The sequence below is a fragment of the Ranitomeya variabilis genome, chromosome 2 (genome assembly GCF_051348905.1).
Source record: "Ranitomeya variabilis isolate aRanVar5 chromosome 2, aRanVar5.hap1, whole genome shotgun sequence".
Lineage (NCBI taxonomy): Eukaryota > Metazoa > Chordata > Amphibia > Anura > Dendrobatidae > Ranitomeya > Ranitomeya variabilis.
The window spans coordinates 622047385-622068728 of record NC_135233.1 but is presented as its reverse complement, the minus strand read 5'-3'; the positions used below and the strand labels follow the sequence as shown (position 1 = coordinate 622068728).

General features: G+C 54.7%; 1 protein-coding gene across 2 annotated transcripts in view; it reads left to right on the top strand.

Annotated features, from left to right (window-relative positions):
- Positions 1 to 21344, top strand: part of ATP2C2 (ATPase secretory pathway Ca2+ transporting 2) — a 98757-nt gene that overhangs the window by 31656 nt on the left and 45757 nt on the right. For both annotated transcript variants that reach the window (XM_077288882.1, XM_077288883.1), the window contains exons 3-9: positions 1409 to 1525; positions 1733 to 1822; positions 1908 to 1943; positions 5739 to 5800; positions 7083 to 7191; positions 16113 to 16262; positions 17141 to 17209. In XM_077288882.1, the coding sequence (XP_077144997.1) occupies positions 1409 to 1525; positions 1733 to 1822; positions 1908 to 1943; positions 5739 to 5800; positions 7083 to 7191; positions 16113 to 16262; positions 17141 to 17209 (633 nt within the window). The remainder of the gene's footprint in view (positions 1 to 1408; positions 1526 to 1732; positions 1823 to 1907; positions 1944 to 5738; positions 5801 to 7082; positions 7192 to 16112; positions 16263 to 17140; positions 17210 to 21344) is intronic.

Here is a 21344-nt window from a genome sequence, read left to right as displayed (position 1 = left end):
GCATGCAGTCGGTCTCTGTGTGCAGCCCCCTGTGGCAGTCATAGCGTGCAGTTGTTCCCTATGTGCAGCGCCCTCCGGCAGTCCTCACGTGCTGTCGTTCCCTGTGTGCAGTTCCCTCTGGCAGTCCTCGCGTGCATTCGGTCCCTGTGTGCAGCCCCCTCTAGCAGTCCTGGCGTGCAGTCGTTCACCGTGTGCAGTGCCCTCTGGCAGTCCTGGCGTGCAGTCGTTCTCCGTGTGCAGTGCCCTCTGACAGTCCGGGCGTGCAGTCGTTCCCCATGTGCAGTGCCCTCTGGCAGTCCTGGAGTGCAGTCGTTCCCCGTGTGCAGTGCCCTCTGGCAGTCCTGGCATGCATTCGTTCCCTGTGTGCAGTGCCCTCTGGCAATCCTGGCGTGCAGTCGTTCCCCGTGCGCAGTGCCCTCTGGCAGTCCTGGCGTGCAGTTGTTCCCCGTGTGCAGTGCCCTCTGGCAGTCCTGGCGTGCATTCGTTCCCTGTGTGCAGTTCCCTCTGGCAGTCCTCGCGTGCATTCGGTCCCTGTGTGCAGCCCCCTCTGGCAGTCCTGGTGTGCAGTCGTTCACCGTGTGCAGTGCCCTCTGGCAGCCCTGGCGTGCAGTCGTTCTCCGTGTGCAGTGCCCTCTGACAGTCCGGGCGTGCAGTCGTTCCCCATGTGCAGTGCCCTCTGGCAGTCCTGGCGTGCAGTTGTTCCCCGTGTGCAGTGCCCTCTGGCAGTCCTGGCGTGCATTCGTTCCCTGTGTGCAGTGCCCTCTGGCAATCCTGGCGTGCAGTCGTTCCCCGTGTGCAGTGCCCTCTGGCAGTCCTGGCTTGCGGTCGTTCCCCATGTGCAGTGCCCTCTGGCAGTCCTGGCGTGCAGTCGTTCTCTGTGTGCAGTGCCCTCTGGCAGTCCTGACGTGCTGTTGTTCCCCATGTGCAGTGCCCTCTGGCAGTCCTGGCGTGCAGTCGTTCCTCGTGTGCTGTGCCCCTCTGGCAGTCCTGGCGTGCAGTCGTTCCCCATGTGCAGTGCCCTCTGGCATTCCTGGCGTGCAGTCGTTCCCCGTGTGCAGTGCCCTCCGGCAGTCCTCGCGTGCAGTCAGTCCCTGTGTGCAGCCCCCTCCGGCAGTCTGTGTTACCTTGACTTTTCTGTGACATTTTGTTGCAGGAAGTGTTTCCTGAGTGTCTCCGCGCCCTCCCTCTGTACCAGCGACATTCTTCTCGATATTGTCTTTGTTGTGTGGGAAAGTGACTCACCCATGGGGTGTCTTCACCTCCACCATTGTGGTATTGGAGTTTACGGTTATCAGATAGCCATTAAGAACAACTGCACAAGATATAGAGGCAGGGCCTCCGGGGGCCCAGGATGTGACTCCGTAGTGGCTGGATGTTCTAACCCGCTGTAATCCTCTTCCCCCGCCAGGTGGATGTGAACGCCGGGCTGTCCGAGTGCACCGTGCTGCAGCGCCGCCGCCGACATGGCTGGAATGAGTTTCAGGTGCAAAATTCAGATCCCATCTGGAAGAAATACCTGGGACAGGTACGACCCTTCTGCCTAGTGTCATCCTGGTACAGACTGGCTGAGCTGTATGCAAGCTATTGTTCCCTGTTATCAGCCGTTCCAGGCATTATGTCACATGTCTCCTCTACTCCTCAGTTTGTCAGACCAAATTGATCGAAATGTTGGTGTCTTTTTACGTGAATGGAGGAATTAAGGGTCTTTTTTTTTACATGTTTGTAACCCCAGTTCACAAACCCCCTCATCCTGCTGCTGCTGGGCTCCGCTCTGGTCAGTGTTGCAACCAAGGAATATGAAGACGCCGTCAGCATCACCGTGGTAAGATACAGGGCGGAGGACACCGCTCTGCTGGAGGCTGTCATAGTGTCTGGTTCTTTAAATGTCTGATGTCATATCTCCGCAGGCGATTTTAATCGTGGTGACCGTGGCTTTCGTGCAGGTAGGAACTGTCAGACGTCACCTGAGGGCGGTGAAGCAATGGAGGGCACCGCCAGCTATTGACACCGCCATCCCAGCACACACTGTCCTCCTATCTCTTGCCGTCCTGTATATAAACCTCCGATTTATTCTAGATTACGCCACAAAACCTCCTCCTGTCTGTGGAGTCCTGCACCTTGTGCCCTATGCAGGGGCCCACAGAGCCAATCCCCCCTAGCCCTCCATCTCATCACCCCACAGACCCCAGCGTCCATGATGAGTACCCTGTAATAATATTATTGGTTACTGAGAAGCGCATGACCCCATAACCTACATAATGATGACATAACCCACCGTCGGGAAGAGAAAAAGTGAGATAAGATATTAGTCATTTGGGGGGTGACTGCAGAGGAGTGTGGTGGTGAACGGTCCTCCGGTGCAGAGGATTGTGGCAGTGAACGGGCCTTAGGTGCAGAGGATTGTGGCGGTTTACGGTTCTCCGGTGCAGAGGATTGTGGCGGTGAATGGGCTTTAGGTGCAGAGGACTGCGGCAGTCCATCGGTGCAGAGGATTGTGGCGGTGAATGGGATTTAGGTGCAGGTGATTGCAGCAGTCCGTCAGTGCAGAGGATTGTGGCAGTGAATGGGCTTTAGGTGCAGGGGATTGCAGCAGTCCGTCAGTGCAGAGGATTGCGGCGGTGAATGGGCTTTAGGTGCAGGGGACTGCGGCAGTCCATCGGTGCAGAGGATTGCGGCGGTGAATGGGCTTTAGGTGCAGGGGATTGCGGCAGTCCGTTGGTGCAGAGGATTGTGGCGGTGAATGGGCTTTAGGTGCAGGGGATTGCGGCAGTCCATCGGTGCAGAGGATTGCGGTGGTGAATGGGCTTTAGGTGCAGGGGATTGCAGCAGTCAGTCGGTGCATAGGATTGCGGTGGTGAATGGGCTTTAGGTGCAGGGGATTGCGGCAGTCCGTCAGTGCAGAGGATTGTGGCGGTGAATGGGATTTAGGTGCAGGGGATTGCGGCAGTCCGTTGGTGCAGAGGATTGCGGCGGTGAATGGGCTTTAGATGCAGGGGATTGCGGCAGTCCGTCGGTGCAGAGGATTGTGGTGGTGAATGGGATTTAGGTGCAGGGGATTGTGGCAGGGCCGGCGTTATGCACAGGCAGACCAGGCAGCTGCCTGGGGCCCCCACTCCTCCAGGGGCCCCCCTGTTGCCTGCTGGTTCCATGATGTAGCTTACTTACAATTCAAATAGCACAAGGCAGTGCTTCCCTTTGCAGAAGAGGCAGACATAAGTGTGTATGTGTCTTATCTGTTCTGCAATGCGAGGTTTCCCAGCGCTGCACTGCCTTGTGTTATCTATTGTAATGTCCGCTCTCGGCTGCATTTCCGGAGGCAGAAGCAGTCAGGCGTGTTATAATGACCTGACCTGCGCTCTGCATGTTCTCCTGTTCTTCTGCTATGGCCGTCCATCCTCACTCTGCAGCAGGCTTCATGGTTATAATGTATACTGGGCTGGCAGCTGCTGTTCAGCGGCAGGACCTTCCTATGTGACACCTGACCGCTGACGCTGTCCCGTGTCCTGACGCTGCACAGCAGCCCCTGTCAGGATACAGTACAGGAGCTGTGCTGCCACCCAGGAGAAGTGTTCCCATATAGACACTTCACTGCTCACTGGTGAGTTTTTTGAACTGCACTATCACACCAATCACACACGGCAGTCTGCACAGCAACCAAAACTCCAATGTAAAAAAGTGATATAAAAAAATTAATGATACCTACTGTCACTCGTCAGCATCCTGCACAGGTTGCTCTGCAGTGTGTGCTGGCACCAGGAGTGATGATGTCACTCAGGACCGGACTGGCCATCGGGCAGTTCTGGCAAATGCCAGAAGGGCCGGTGCCAGTAGTGGGCCGCTGCACACTGTGCCGTTGTCAGTGGCGCCAGCGCCAACTCGCCCCCCCCCCCGCCATCGCCACCGCATTCATCTATACCAACGTCTATGACGCCGGTACAGTTCAATCTAATGATGGAGGAGAGAGCGTCTAACGATGCTCCCTCTCCCATCATTCCCCGCTCTGCCTCTGACACTGCGGGTGCGCGATGACATCATCGCGCACTCACTGTGTGCCAGGCAGTGTAGCGGCAGCCACTGAGACTGGAGCAGGGAGCAGCGCGGGCACGAGGAGAGGTGAGGAGTGTGGGTTTTTTTTTTTAACTGGACTGTGGGGCCATTCTCGAGGGGGGGGGGCTGTGCAGTATACTACTACGTGGGCTGTGTGTGCTGTATACTACTGTGTGGGCTGTGTGTGCTGTATACTATTGTGTGGGCTGTGCCGTATACTACTCTGTGGGCTGTGCCGTATACTACTCTGTGGGCTGTGCTGTATACTACTCTGTGGGCTGTGCTGTATACTACTCTGTGGGCTGTGCTGTATACTACTCTGTGGGCTGTGCTGTATACTACTCTGGGCTGTGTTATAAACTACGTGTGCTGTTATATACTACGTGGGCTGTGGTATCTACTACATGGGCTGTGCTATATTATGCGGGCTGGGCTATATACTATGCGGGTTGTGCTATATACTATGCGGGCTTTGCTATATACTATGGGGGTATATTATATGTTATATACTATGTGGCTGTGTTATATACTATTGTGGGGGTATATTATATTCTATGAGGGAGGCTGTGTTATATACTAAGGGGGGTATATTATATTCTATGGGGGAGGCTGTGTTATATACTATGGGGGGCTGCATTATATATTATGGGGAGGTGGGCTGTATTATATTCTGTGGGGGGGCTGTATTAGATTTTATGAGGGATGATTGCATCATACTCTTTGATGGGGCTGCATTATATTCTATGGGGAGGTGGGCTGTATTCTATTCTATTCGGGGCTACATTATATTCTATGGGGGGCTGTATTATATTTATATTCTATGAGGGGTGATTGCATCATACTCTATGAGGGGGCTGCATTAAACTATGAGGGGGGCTGCATTATATTATATGGGGGTTACATTATACTCTGTGGGGTGGTGGCTGCATTATACTATATGTGGGCTTCATTATACTGTATCGAGGACTATGGGGAATACGTTATACTATATGAAGAACTATGGGGAGCATTATACTATGGGAAGTGAATTGTACTACATGGATGACTATGGCGGTGCATTATACTATATGGAGCACTATGAGGAGTGTATTATGCTATATGGAGGATTGAGCAGTGTATTTTAATATATGGAGGACTATAGGGAGTGTATTATACTATATGGAGGACTGTGGTGCACATTATAATATATGGAGGACTATGCGGTGTATTTTACTAAACAAGTAAAATGCATATTCAGATTGTTTTTGCTGGAACAAAAATCATTGTTCTCAGCAGCACATCGCCGGTGTAAACTGTAGATGTGCTGCTGATAACATGATACTGTATGGTGATCTGTTAGTGATCTATTAGTGATCGTTCTGTCCCATCATTATTCCTCAGCTGGTGGAAAGAGGCCAGGAAACAAGCGTTGAACAACTGCAGTATTGTCGATCACACTCGTTTAGCGGCCTGAGCTCAGCGCATGTAAATACAACCGAAATGCTTCTGTGTGATTTGCAATATGTTAGCATTTGGGGCCCCATTATAAACTTTGCCTAGGGCCCCACGTTGCCTAAAACCGGCCCTGGATTGTGGCAGTCCGTCGGTGCAGCGGATTGCGGCAGTGAATGAGCCTTGGGTGCAGAGGATTGCGGCGGATCATTTGCCGTAGCTGCAGATCTAATCCTGATCTCATTCTTTTATATTTTCAGGAATATCGCTCAGAAAAGTCTCTTGAGGAGTTAAATAAACTGGTTCCCCCTGAATGTAACTGGTGAGTAATCCAAAAATCCGGATGAAAACCCCAAATTCTCCATGTGGTCATGTGACCTGGTCCGTTGTGTAAGACAAGCGGTCATAGATACATGTGTAGATATTAACAATATCACTGCTTGCTGCCTGTGAACGTTTGCAGAGGTTGAAGCCCGAGTTCTTACAGACTCCTGTGCTTTGCTCCGGGACGGCCCTGTGCACAACAGCTTTGCTCTGTGGCGGCTTTGTGCGCAATGATTTTGCTCTGTGGCGGCTTTGTGCGCAATGATTTTGCTCTGTGGTGGCTTTGTGTGCAATGATTTTGCTCTGCGGTGGCTTTGTGCGCATTGATTTTGCTGTGCGGTGGTTTTGTGAGCATTGATTTTGCTGTGCGGTGGCTTTGTGTGCAATGATTTTGCTGTGCGGTGGCTTTGTGTGCAATGATTTTGCTCTGTGGCGGCTTTGTGTGCAATGATTTTGCTCTGTGGTGGCTTTCTGTGCAATGATTTTGCTGTGCGGTGGCTTTGTGTGCAATGATTTTGCTGTGCGATGGCTTTGTGTGCAATGATTTTGCTCTGTGGTGGCTTTGTGTGCAATGATTTTGCTCTGTGGTGGCTTTGTGTGCAATGATTTTGCTCTGTGGTGGCTTTGTGCGCAATGATTTTGCTGTGCGGTGGCTTTGTGCGCATTGATTTTGCTGTGCGGTGGCTTTGTGTGCAATGATTTTGCTCTGTGGCGGCTTTGTGTGCAATGATTTTGCTCTGTGGTGGCTTTGTGCGCAATGATTTTGCTGTGCGGTGGCTTTGTGTGCAATGATTTTGCTCTGTGGCGGCTTTGTGTGCAATGATTTTGCTCTGTGGCGGCTTTGTGTGCAATGATTTTGCTCTGTGGTGGCTTTGTGCGCAATTATTTTGCTGTGCGGTGGCTTTGTGTGCAATGATTTTGCTCTGTGGCGGCTTTGTGTGCAATGATTTTGCTCTGTGGCGGCTTTGTGTGCAATGATTTTGCTCTGTGGTGGCTTTGTGCGCAATGATTTTGCTGTGCGGTGGCTTTATGTGCAATAATTTTGCTGTGCGGTGGCTTTGTGCGCAATGATTTGCTGTGCGGTGGCTTTATGCGCAATGATTTTGCTCTGCGGCGGCTTTGTGCACAATGATTTTGCTCTTCGACGGCCCTGTGCATGGTGGCTTTGCTCTGAGGCGGCTTTGTGCGCAATGATTTTGCTCTGCGGTGGCTTTGTGCGCAATGATTTTGCTCTGCGGTGCACTTCTGCAGCACATTCACCCTTGTCTCATCGTTTGCAGTGTCCGTGATGGGAAGCTTCAGCACCTTCTTGCTCGAGATCTGGTCCCTGGAGACGTGGTTTGCCTGACGGTCGGTGACCGGGTCCCTGCCGACATCAGGCTGATAGAGGTAGTTGTCAGTGTGCGGCGATACAGGGTATTAAAGAGGTTCTGCAGCAGTGTGACATTTGGGGAACAGGGCGCTGGTATTACGCCCACGTGCTGATGTCCCAGCGGAGACTTGTGAGAAGAGTCACCTGTACTTGCCACCCGCAGCCAAACCCAGTCATCTCTAAACTGGTTCCCAGCAGGTTTACACCAGTGCCGCTGACCATCCCCCGGTGGAGGAGCAGAATTGTGTGCAGCATTGTTCCTGGTATGACAATGACGTGTAATCATAGACAGCAGCGTCCGGGTTGTGTGATCACAGCGTACGACCCGGGGCGCTCCTGTACCCCCTCAGCTACTGACGTGATATGTGGCCCTGTGCAGCTACGCTTCCCCCACCATTATTCGTTGGGTGGAGCAGTGTGGCGCGGCCTGGTGGAGAGTATTGTGCTCACTGCACCCTTATGTAATGGCTGTACGTGATCAGGGTTACAGTCATCACCCCACATCGTGGCTGAGTCTATAAGCAGTCAGCAGCCAGCTTTACCAGTGTGTTATGCCCACATAAAGGCGAACCACAAGTCCCAGCAAGACTTGGGGCATGCCAGCTGTTATCTGTCTTTATCAGGACATCAGAGGTAGTGTGCTCCTGTCTGCAGATAGGAAGGACTACGTTTCGCCCCTTTCTCTGGGGGATCGTTACATGATATTTGACATCGGAGATCACGTCGGCCGGTCCACGCTGCGCCATGTATTATGAATCAGTCATGTGTTAGGTCTGAGCGAACTGAAGGATTCGAGGACACGCGGTACGATGACGCTGCTCAGCTGTGGAGCCCGAGTGATGCCTCCACGAGGACACACGGAACGATGACGCTGCTCAGCCACGGAGCCCGAGTGATGCCTCCACGATGACACGCGGAACGATGAGGCTGCTCAGCCACGGAGCCCGAGTGATGCCTCCACGAGGACACGCGGTACGATGACGCTGCTCAGCCATGGAGCCTGTTATGACCCCAATGGCGAGGGTCTCAGAGGAACGTGGAAGTCTGCAGAATACAAAAATCCAGCTCATAGGGCAGTGGTAACTGGGTTGACCATATATCTACTCCTAACGCCAACACTAGAAGTAGCCGGGGATCATTCCTACGTTGATTCTAGATGACACGCGCCAGCCGGAGAATCTAGCTACCCCTAGTAGAGGAAAACAAAGACCTTTCTTGCCTCCAGAGAAGGGGACCCCAAAGCTGGATAGAAGCCCCCCACAAATAATGACGGTGAGGTAAGAGGAAATGACAAACACAGAAATGAACCAGGTTTAGCACAGAGAGGCCCGCTTACTGATAGCAGAATAAAGAAAGGTAACTTATATGGTCAACAAAAACCCTATCAAAATCCACACTGGAAATTCAAGAACCCCCGAACCGTCTAACGGTCCGGGGGGAGAACACCAGCCCCCTAGAGCTTCCAGCAAAGGTCAGGATATAGATTTGGAACAAGCTGGACAAAAATACAAAACCAAAACAAATAGCAAAAAGCAAAAGGCAGACTTAGCTGATATAACTGGAACCAGGATCAGTAGACAAGAGCACAGCAGACTAGCTCTGATAACTACGTTGCCAGGCATTGAACTGAAGGTCCAGGGAGCTTATATAGCAACACCCCTAACTAACGACCCAGGTGCGGATAAAAGGAATGACAGAAAAACCAGTGTCAAAAAACTAGTAACCACTAGAGGGAGCAAAAAGCAAATTCACAACAGGAGCCCGAGTGATGCCTCCACGAGGATATGCGGTACGATGACGCTGCTCAGCCACGGAGCCCGAGTGATGCCTTCACGAGGACACGCGGTACGATGACGCTGCTCAGCCACGGAGCCCGAGTGATGCCTCCACGATGACACACGGTACGATGACGCTGCTCAGCCACAGAGCCCGAGTGATGCCTCCACGAGGACACGCGGTACGATGACGCTGCTCAGCCATGGAGCCCGAGTGATGCCTCCACGAGGATATGCGGTACGATGATGCTGCTCAGCCACGGAGCCCGAGTGATGCCTCCACGAGGACACGCGGTACGATGACGCTGCTCAGCCACGGAGCCCGAGTGATGCCTCCACGAGGACAAGCGGTATGATGATGCTGCTCAGCCAAGGAGCCCGAGTGATGCCTCCACGAGGACACACGGTACAATGACGCTGCTCAGCTGCAGAGCCCGAGTGATGCCTCCACGAGGACACGCGGTACGATGACGCTGCTCAGCCACGGAGCCCGAGTGATGCCTTCTCGAGGACACGCGGTACGATGACGCTGCTCAGCCACGGAGCCCGAGTGATGCCTCCACGAGGACACGCGGTATGATGACGCTGCTCAGCCACGGAGCCCGAGTGATGCCTCCACGAGGACACGCGGTACGATGACGCTGCTCAGCCACGGAGCCCGAGTGATGCCTCCACGAGGACACGCGGTACGATGATTCTGCTCAGCAGCGGAGCCTGAGTGATGCCTCCATGAGGACACACGGAACGATGACGCTGCTCAGCCACGGAGCCCGAGTGAGGCCTCCACGAGGACACGCGGTACGATGACGCTGCTCAGCCACGGAGCCCGAGTGATGCCTCCATGAGGACACGCGGTACGATGACGCTGCTCAGCCGCGGAGCCCGAGTGATGCCTCCACGAGGACATGCGGTATGATGATGCTGCTCAACCACGGAGCCTGAGTGATGAATCCACGATAACACGCGGTACGATGACGCTGCTCAGCCACGGAGCCCGAGTGATGCCTCCACGAGGACTCACGGTACGATGACGCTGCTCAGCCACGGAGCCCGAGTGATGCCTCCACGATGACACGCGGAACGATGACGCTGCTCAGCCACGGAGCCCAAGTGATGCCTCCACGAGGACACACGGTACGATGACGCTGCTCAGCTGCGGAGCCTGACGGATGCCTCCACGAGGACACGCGGTACGATGATTCTGCTCAGCAGCGGAGCCCGAGTGATGCCTCCACGAGGACACGCGGAACGATGATGCTGCTCAGCCACGGAGCCCGAGTGAGGCCTCCACGAGGACACGCTGTACGATGATTCTGCTCGGCCGCGGAGCCCGAGTGATGCCTCCACGAGGACACGCGGAACGATGACGCTGCTCAGCCAGGAGCCCGAGTGATGCCTCCACAAGCACACGCGGAACGATGACGCTGCTCAGCCACGGAGCCCCAGTGAGGCCTCCACAAGGATATGCGGTATGATGACGCTGCTCAGCCACGGAGCCCGAGTGAGGCCTCCACGATGATATGCGGTACGATGACGCTGCTCAGCCATGGAGCCCGAGTAATGCCTCCACGAAGACACGCGGTACGATGACGCTGCTCAGCCGTGGAGCCCGAGTGACGCCTCCACGAGGACACGTGGAACGATGACGCTGCTCAGCCGCGGAGCCCGAGTGATGCCTCCATGATGGCATGCGGTACGATGACGCTGCTCAGCCACGGAGCCTGAGTGATGTCTCCACGAGGACATGCGGAACGATGACGCTGCTCAGCCACGGAGCCCGAGTAATGCCTCCACAAGGACACGCGGAACGATGACGCTTCTCAGCCACGGAGCCCAAATGAGGCCTCCATGAGGATATGCGGTACGATGACGCTGCTCAGCTATGGAGCCCGCGTGATGCCTCCACGAGGACACGCGGTACGATGACGCTGCTCAGGCGCGGAGCCCAAGTGATGCCTCCATGATGACATGTGAAACGATGACGCTGCTCAGCCACGGAGCCCGAGTGATGCTTCCACGAGGACATGTGGTACGATGACACTGCTCAGCTGCGGAGCCCGAGTGATGCCTCCACGAGGATATGAGGTACGATAACGCTGCTCAGCTACGGAGCCCGAGTGATGCCTCCACGATGACACGCGGTACGATGACGCTGCTCAGCCGCGGAGCCTGAGTGACGCCTCCACGATGACACATGGTACGATGATGCTGCTCAGCCGCTGAGCCCGAATGATGAATCCACGATGACACGCGGTACGATGACGCTGCTCAGCCACGGAGCCCAAGTGATGCCTCCATGATGACATGTGAAACGATGACGCTGCTCAGCCACGGAGCCCGAGTGATGCTTCCACGAGGACATGTGGTACGATGACACTGCTCAGCTGCGGAGCCCGAGTGATGCCTCCACGAGGATATGAGGTACGATAACGCTGCTCAGCTACGGAGCCCGAGTGATGCCTCCACGATGACACGCGGTACGATGACGCTGCTCAGCCACGGAGCCCGAGTGATGTCTCCACGAGGACACGCGGAACGATGACGCTGCTCAGCCACGGAGCCCGAGTAATGCCTCCACAAGGACACGCGGAACGATGACGCTTCTCAGCCACGGAGCCCAAGTGAGGCCTCCACGAGGATATGCGGTACGATGACGCTGCTCCGCTATGGAGCCCGCGTGATGCCTCCACGAGGACACGCGGTACGATGACGCTGCTCAGCCGCGGAGCCCAAGTGATGCCTCCATGATGACATGTGAAACGATGACGCTGCTCAGCCACGGAGCCCGAGTGATGCTTCCACGAGGACATGTGGTACGATGACACTGCTCAGCTGCGGAGCCCGAGTGATGCCTCCACGATGACACGCGGTACGATGATGCTGCTCAGCTGCAGAGCCCGAGTGATGCCTCCATGACACGCGGAACGATGACGCTGCTCAGCCACGGATGCCCGAGTGATGCCTCCACGAGGACACGCGGTACGATGACTGTCATGGTTCACGGGAAGGATACCATTATCATCCCAACCACTCACACCAATTTGTCATGCACCGGGGTTGTTTGGTTGCCCCTGGTTTTTTCTGAAGAGGATTTATCTATATCCCACTTCCGAGTTCCGGTTTGGAACTTGCAGCTCTCTGGCGCCCCCCTTACCCTCAAGTCAGACCGGGATCTGCACCTAGGATAATTAGTCGCCAGAAAGGCTGCCTTACTTTGTACTATTTAATGGGCACACTGCAGCAAGGGCGATATACCTACTCCCACTCAGGCGGGAACAATAATTATCTACGCCGTCGGTTGCTACAAAGCCTCCCAAACGCACAGGACAAATCCCGCTGTCACCAGCTCCGATTTCTTAATTATTAACTGGTCCGGAGCCAACCCAGATTAGTAGCGTAATTCACTTCAGAGGATGTGACAGTTCGTTATAGAGCAAGGAGAAACAAAGCTAGTAATTTTATATTTTACTCAAAAAAAGGTAGGCAGTGTTTACAGAAGTATAAAAAGATATTATAAAGAAGACGAATATCGTATGTACAATACAAATAAAATGGGATTAATGTTGAAGAGAACACTTACATTTCATTCAGATTATTTCATTTCCTGGCTGCCCATGTGCTCAGGGGCCACATCTAGCTGCATATCACACATCTGTATAGTAGCTAGACCCTGGACAAAAGACACGTGAAGACTGCTGCTTCACTCACTTATTTCCCAGCCTAAAACCAAGGCTCTCCTCCTGTTGCGACCTCACTTAGATGCTGAATCCTCCCCTTTTCTTAAGGTACCTTCACACTAAGCGACTTTGCAGCGAGAACTACGACGATCCGTGACGTTGCAGCGTCCTGGATAGTGATCTCATTGTGTTTGACACGCAGCAGCAATCTGGATCCCGCTGTGATATCGCTGGTCGGAGCTAGAAGTCCAGAACTTTATTTCGTCGCTGATCACCCGCTGTCCATCGCTGGATCGGCGTGTGTGACGCCGATCCAGCGATGTGTTCACTTGTAACCAGGGTAAATATCGGGTTACTAAGAGCAGGGCCACGCTAAGTAACCCAATATTTACCCTGGTTACCATTGTAAAAGTAAAAAAAAAAACCAGTACATACTCACATTCTGATGTCTGTCACGTCCCCCGGCGTCCACAGGGTTACGCGCTGCTGCTCAGATCTTCCTGCACTGACTGTGTCAGCGCCGGCCGTAAAGCAGAGCACAGCGGTGACCCGCTTATGGAGAAACCCGCTCCTAGCGATTTCCGTGAGCTATAGATCTCTTGGTGGACATCCGAAATATATAATCCTTATATCTCTAGCCCTGATCAGTGCCAATATATTTAACTTTAAAAGTACAATAGAATCCAATGCTTTCTGTACCAGTTTTGGCTGGTATTAGGTGGGGGGGGAATGAGAAGTTTAAGGAGACCTGCTTTCGCAGCTCAAAGCCATAAAACTTCTTGAAGGAGGGGGAAGGAAACTGCAGCTGAGAGCTCTGTATTTGTAATTGAAGTAATCAGAACTTCTTCCTATTTCCTGACACAGCTCGGGAGGAGCTGCAGAGCTCCAGAGGACAGGGGCAGCTATGGAGGAGTGGGAAAGCTCCAGAGGGGGGAGACAACTAGGGAGGAGCGGGAGAGCTCCAGAAGGGGGGTGCTGCTCAGGGGAAGAGAAAATGCTCCAGAGGACAGGGGCCAGCTTGGGAGAGCTCCAGAGGATGGGGGGTAGCACGGGAGGTGTCGGAGAGTTCCATAGGACGGGGGACAGCTAGGGATGTGCAGGAGAGCTCCAAAGGACGGAACAGCTCGGGAGGAGCGGGAGAGCTCCAGACGAGGGGGGCATCTTGGGAGGAACAGGAAAGCTCCAGACGACAGGGGGCAGGAGGAGCGGGAGAGCTGCAGAGGACGGGGGTAGCATGGGAGGAGCGGGAGAGCTCCAGAGGATGGGGGGGTAGATCGAGAGGAGCGAGAGAGCTCCAGAAGACGGGGGGTAGATTGGGAGGAGCAGGAGAGCTCTAGAAGGCGAGGGGTAGGTAGTGAGGAGCGGGAGAGCTCCAGGGGACAGCTCGGGTGGTGCGAGGGAGCTCCAGAAGACAGGAGCAGCTTGACAGGAGCGGGAGAGCTGCAGAGGACTGGGAGTAGCACGGGAGGAGCTGGAAAGCTCCAGAGGATGGGGGCAGTTCGGGAGGAGCTGGAAAGCTGCAGAGGACGAGGGTAGCACGGGAGGAGCGGGAAAGCTCCAGAGGACGGGGGGGGGGGGGGGGGCTTCTTGAGAGACCTCCAGAGGACAGGGGCCACCTCCGGAGAAGCTGGAGAGCTCCAGAGGACAGGGGTCAGCAAGGGAGGTGCGGGAGAGCTCCAGAGGATGGGAGCAGCTCGGGAGGAGCGGGAGAGCTCCAGAGGACGGGGGTAGTATGGGAGGATCGGGAGAGCTGCAGAGTATGGGGGGACAGCTAGGGAGAAGTGCGAGAACTCCAGAGGACAGCAGCAGCTCGGGAGGAGCGGGAGAGCTCCAGAGGAGGGGAGCAGTTCGGGAGGAGCTGGAGGGCTCCAGAGGAGGGGAGCAGTTCAGGAGGAATGACTGAGCTCCAGAGGACAGGGGCAACTCGGGAGGAACGGGAGAGCTGCAGAGGATGGGGGGTAGATCAGGAGAAGCTGGAGATCTCCAGAGGATGGGGGGACAACTAGAGAGGAGTTGGAGAGCATCAGAGGACAGGGGGCAACTCTGGAGGAGGTGGAGAGCATCAGAAAACGGGAGGTGCATGAGAGCTCCAGTGGACAGGGGGGCAGCTCGGGGGGTGCAGGAGAGCTCCAGAGGATGGGGGGCAGCTCGGGGGGGGTGGGGGTGGGGAGAGCTCCAGATGATGGAGGCAGATCGGGAGGAGTGGGAGAGCTCCAATGGACAGGGTGGAGCTCGTGGAGTGCGGGAGAGCTCCAGAGGACGGGGGGCAGCTGGGGGAGGGGGTGCGGGAGAGCTCCAGAGGTCCGGGGGCAGCAGGGGGGTGCGGGAGAGCTCTAGAAGATGGGGGGCAGCTCGGGGGGTGCAGGAGAGCTCCAGAGGACGGGAGGGGGGGCAGCTCAGGGGAAGCGGGAGAGCTCCAGATGATGGAGGCAGCTCGGGAGGAGTGGGAGAGCTCCAGAGGACAGGGGGCAGCTCGCGGGGTGCGGAACAGTTTCAGAGGACAGGGGGCAGCTCGGGGGGTGCAGGAGAGCTCCAGAGGACGGGGGGAGGGGCAGCTCAGGGGGAGCGGGAGAGCTCCAGATGATGGAGGCAGCTTGGGAGGAGTGGGAGAGCTCCAGAGGACAGGGGGCAGCTCGGGGGGGGAGCGGGAGAGCTCCAGAGGACAGGGGGCAGCTCGGGGGGGGCGCAGGAGAGCTCCAGAGGACAGGGGGGCAGCTTGCGGGGTGCGGAAGAGTTCCAGAGGACAGGGGGCAGTTCGGGGGGTGCGGGAGAACTCCAATGGACAGGGTGCAGCTCGGGGGGTGCGGGAGAGGTCCAATGGACAGGGTGCAGCTCGGGAGGAGTGGGAGAGCACCAGAGGACGGTGCAGCTTGGGGGAAAGCGGGAGATCTCCAGAGGGCGGAGGTCATATACATATATAAAGCCATAGACACCATCACTCAAGTCTTTATCTCCTTATTACATGGTGTCCTGTTAGCCCAGGACGTTATATTACAGTACAAGAAATTATATTTTTTCTGATTGGCCCAATGATCCCAACCCCAAAGTTTTGTAATGGTGACCTGTTCTGGCCGCCACGTTTAGGACACGCCTGGTCAAGGTCATAGCTGTTTGCGTCCGCCTGGTTCTCAGCGCCACATGAAGGTATTTGTAGCCGCCCCTCCCCCCATGTCAATATGGGAAAGCAAATAATAGAATATAAATTGAGTTTTACCTGCAGCGTGAATGGAGACCGGAAGCTCCCTGACTGTAGCCATCTGCCCCCACCCCGGAGTGCTGGTTCGCTGAGGTCAGGACATCTTCACAGTTATCAGCATATCAGTCCTCAATTATCTGCTAATAAACTGTACAGAATCCGACCTGATAATCCAGATCGGGACAGCAGCCTTGTGGAATGGGGGAACTACAAAGCCCACATAAACCCAACCTGCGCCCCCCCTTCCCCGGTGCTTGCAGACCTTTAACGCTTCCTTTCTCTCCCACCAGACGACTGATTTTTTAGTTGATGAATCCAGTTTTACTGGCGAGACAGAACCATGCAGCAAAACGCATGGATCCGTGGACGAAGCGAGTGGCCTCAGCACCCTGAGCAACATCGTGTTCATGGGCACGCTGGTCCGGTACGGGAAAGGAAAGGTAAGAGGCAACCACACTACCCCATCACTAGAGATCAGCGGTGACATCACTGAGAATGCCTCCTATCCATCACTAGAGATCAGTGGTGACATCACTGAGAATGCCTCCTATCCATCACTAGAGATCAGTGGTGACATCACTGAGAATGCCTCCTATCCATCACTAGAGATCAGTGGTGACATCACTGAGAATGCCTCCTATCCATCACCAGAGATCAGCAGTGACATCACTGAGAATGCCTCCTATCCATCACCAGAGATCAGCGGTGACATCACTGAGAATGCCACCTATCCATCACCAGAGATCAGCGGTGACATCACTGAGAATGCCTCCTATCCATCACCAGAGATCAGCGGTGACATCACTGAGAATGCCACCTATCCATCACCAGAGATCAGCGGTGACATCACTGAGAATGCTTCCTATCCATCACTAGAGATCAGAGGTGACATCACTGAGAATGCCTCCTATCCATCACCAGAGATCAGCGGTGACATCACTGAGAATGCCTCCTATCCATCACCAGAGATCAGCGGTGACATCACTGAGAATGCCTCCTATCCATCACTAGAGATCAGAGGTGACATCACTGAGAATGCCTCCTATCCATCACCAGAGATCAGAGGTGACATCACTGAGAATGCCTCCTATCCATCACCAGAGATCAGCAGTGACATCACTGAGAATGCCTCCTATCCATCACCAGAGATCAGAGGTGACATCACTGAGAATGTCTCCTATCCATCACCAGAGATCTGCGGTGACATCACTGAGAATGCCCCCTATCCATCACCAGAGATCAGCGGCGACATCATGGATATAAATGTCAGATCTTAGTAGATTTTTCGCTTTTCTCATTTCTTGTTGTTGCTTTTCAGGGAATCGTCATTTGTGTCGGGGAGAAGTCTCAGTTTGGAGAGGTGTTTAAGATGATGCAGGCGGAGGAGGTTTGTGCTTTGCAGATTTTCCTGCTTGATATCTATGATGTTTATTGTATTTATGATGCTTTTTATGCTTTTTTTTTGTCAGCGATGCCTGAGATACGATACACGGAGCCATGTGCCATGAGTTGTCTGTGCTGTAGGCTCACAATGTGCCACATGTATTGTATTGGTGCAGATGGTCGGGGGACACCCAGCCCCTCCAGCATGACTTTTCTGGGGTGTGATCATCCCGCTGTCTGGTTGCACATAACACTGTAACGCTTTTTCGCCTGATACGAGTCTTCTCATCCTTCATGGTATTGTAGATGTCTCTCGCCCGTCTACCCGTCTTGCCATTGTCCCAGGCTGACCGTCTGCACCAATACATGGTAAATGTCACCTACTACGAGGGGACAACAATCCATGTGGCACATTCTTAGCCTCCCGCACAATATGCACCGCATCCACCTCACTGTGGCACACGTTCTGCTCCGCGTTCGTCTTTCCTGTATCATGTCTCCGGCTTCTCTGTATTTATAATTGTTTTTATGCATTTAATCCTTCTTTCGGTAGGAGGACCCTTTTCTTCTGTAGGTCTCTCTCTATCTTTAGGGCATCGTAGCCTTTCATGATGTCATTTAGGATTATTGCACTGGTGACATCATCATTAACCCTTCACGTAGGAGCTGCCCCAGAGATCTGCAGTTCACCTGGCAGTGGTCACTCAGCGCTGGTAGGGATCAGTATTGTGGGGGTTTTATGATCATCTTCTACTCCAGGATCCCAGAGGGAACGTTTCTCCTTGTGAAGCCTGGCATGCCAAGGTGAGGAGACTTTTATGCTGCAATGCTCCTCTGGGAAATATGCAAATTGTCTCTTCAGAGAGGAGGAAACTAGATCTCTAGCGCCCCCTGCTGGAAGTAGCAATGCTAAAAGTCAATATCGACTCTCTAAGGAGCCTCGTCTAATGACTGCAGATAAAAGCCATAACCAAAATCTCAATATTTGCAAATACTGAAATTGAGATATTCGTTTTGGTGTTTATCCTATGATTTCTGCTCTGGAGCATAAGACCTGATGAAACAGCAGAATAGTGACCGCCGCTCTGGGGGATGCGACATGATATAACAGGAGAATAGTGAGTGCAGCTCTGGAGGTGACCGGAGGATGAGACATGATGTAACAGCAGAATAGTGAGTGCAGCTCTGGAGGTGACCGGAGGATGAGACATGATGTAACAGCAGAATAGTGAGTGCAGCTCTGGAGGATGAGACATGATATAACAGCAGAATAGTGAGTGCAGCTCTGGAGGATGAGACATGATATAACAGCAGAATAGTGAGTGCAGCTCTGGAGGTGACTGGAGGACAAGTGCCCACAATCAGTCACACCCTGCTAGGAGCAGCACCTGTCTCGTGAGCTCCAGCACTTCCAGCAGGAGGCCCAGAGTCTGCCTCTCTTCTCCCCAGGGAGAGGCAGGCTTCCTGGGAGGCCGGCATGGCTTCCCAGGCTTCTGTTCCCCGGTCTGTGCCGGCGGGGGACAGAGAGCAGCAGCAGCAACCGGCCCAAGAGGGACTGAGGAGGTCGGGACGGGTGAGAAGAAACATACCCACCTACTCCAACCCTGAGACGGCTCATCGTCCGCCCAGAGAGGGAGACAGGGGCACCCCAGGCCCCAGGAAGGAGAGCCCAGGAACATCCTGGGGGGAGAGGAGCTCCGGCGAGTCCACGAGTACCTTCTCCTCCCGAGTGGTCGCCATGCTACGTGAGTACGAGGACACCGGCAAAGCACTGACCGGGCTGAAGGAGAAGCTGCGGGAGGCTCGGATCCTGAACACCCAAGCCTCTAACAAGGAGAAACCCGTGACCTCCCAGAGGTTCAGAGCCCTCAGAGATGAGGTGGCCCGGTTAGTGCTCCTCCGGGAGGGGATTGAGAAAAGTGCAGGTCCCTTCCTGGAGAGGTTTAAGAACCAGCGGCGGTTCTCAGAAATGAAGGGGTTAAATACCTCAGGAGAACCGCCAGCCGGCGTCCTAAGCGATGAGGAGGAGGACGACGACGTGGCTGTGACTGGAGTCCTACAAGCTGGAACCAGCCGGGAGAGTGAGTCGCAGAGCCAACAACCGGGAAGCGGCCTCCCGGCACGGCAGATGACTCCGACAGCACAGGCTGGAGTGTCAGCTGAGGAAGAGGAGGAGGGCGGTCTGCTAGAGGAGATCCGACAGCTGGAGTCTCCAGTGAACCTGGACCGCTTTTCCTTTGGTGAGGACGAGCCAGCAGAGGAAACAAAGAAGAGGAAGAAGACAACGAAGGAGACCGCACGGGAGGTGGTGAGTTACAGATATGTACTGATGGATGATGTTACACCTACCGCCTCCTGTGTAAACCACCAAACCTAAAGGCACGGGCTCTGCAGTGGGTCCGGGGCATAGGCAAGGTGGGGAGAGGAGGAGGACGTCCGGCGTTGCTACCGTCTGTGCGGGGAACAGTGCAGGGGGTGAGGCTGTGGTGGTACTCACGGCGCCGGACATAGGGGACCCCGAGGAGTTTCCCTCTCTGCCCTCCGCGGCTAAGCCGGTTATCACCGGGGCTGAGGGGGGCGGGGGGGATGTCCACGCCGTTGCGAAAAGGGGGACGGTGTGGGCAGACTCCATCCCTGCTCACTACGGCTGAGCTGGCCGACGCCGGGGCTGTGGGGGGCAGGTCCGAGAAACTTGGTGCAGCGAAAGGGGGGCGCACTGTTGTGACAGGGGCGCAGTGCGCCTCAACAGAAAAGAGGCACGCGGCTGCGATAGGGGAGCAGCGAGTCCAAAAAGAAAAAAAAAAACAGGAAAAATCAGCTGCAGGGAACACTGGGCGCCCTGCTGCGACGGGAGGACAGAGTGCTCCAGCACCCAAATGTGACACCAGGACCCCGAAGTCTGTGGGTGCAGGGCAGGCGGCGCCCCCCAACAAGCAGCGGGCCCAGAATAATAAAATACAAACTGCTGCAGTAGGGGGGCAAGGTGCTCCAGAGACACAACAGAACCCCAATCAAGGGAAACCGGGTGTGGTGCTGCACCCCTCCCCCGGTCCAGCAGGTGTGAGTGCAGAGAAGCCAGACACAAGTGAGGAAGGAATGGATGTTACTGTGGAAGGTGCAGAGAACACTGGGACAAATGGTGGTGAGAATACTGGTAAAGTGATGGGAAGTGGTGAGGGGAATGATGGGAGTAGTGGTGGAGTGAATGGAGGGAGTAGTGGTGGAGTGAATGATGGGAGTAGTGGTGGAGTGAATGGTGGAAGTAGTGGTGGAGTGAATGATGGGAGTAGTGAAGTTGCAAATGATGGGAGTAGTGGTGGAGTGAATGAGGAGAGCATTACTGGTGTTGGTGGAGGGGAAGCAGGTAGTGGTCCCGCTGCCCCCCCAGCGGTGGCGGGGGCTTCAGCCCCAAGCTATTCAGGAGCTGTCACTGCTGGGGGTAGTAGTGCGCCCTTGTCTGGTGACCCTGAGAATGGTGACTTGCAACAGCGCTTCCTGGACGCCCTGATGAGAGGGGAGAGTTCTATCAATGTAGAGGGGAGGGAGGTTGATCTGTCTTTCTGGATAGAGAGACACGGTCTTTCCGCCTTCCGAGATAGAGGGGCAGAGACTGTCTGGTCTCTGCCGACACCGGGGCAGAGGAGTAACCGTAGGAACGTGGCCCGTCTCCAGTGGGTAAGCAAGGATGCCTGTCCTGATCGGTCAAAGGTTGCTGAGTTCCTGCTGGGGATGGGCTTCGTGGCATATGACATCTTCGCCTTGATCCATCCCTATGGGACCTCCTACTTCGATGTCAGCTTCGTGAGACCGGAGGGCCTTGAGCTTTTCTGGTCTCGCCATGAGCTGGCTCGGGGTCGCCCCGAATGGCAGGGTTTCCACACTGTAGCAATATCCCGCCAGAACTCAGTCAGGAAGGTAACCGTTTTGACCTGTGACGAGTCACTTTCCTGTGTCAACATCTCCACATGGGTTGGACGATACGGCGACATCGTCGGTATTCCTGAAAAGACCCTCGACGAGCATGGTATCTGGTCAGGAGCCTGGACCTTCATGGTGAAATTGAAGGTTTCAGGAAACACCGTTACCCATATCCCTTCCTCAACATTTTTGGGGAGGGACAGGATCTTGATTTTCTACCG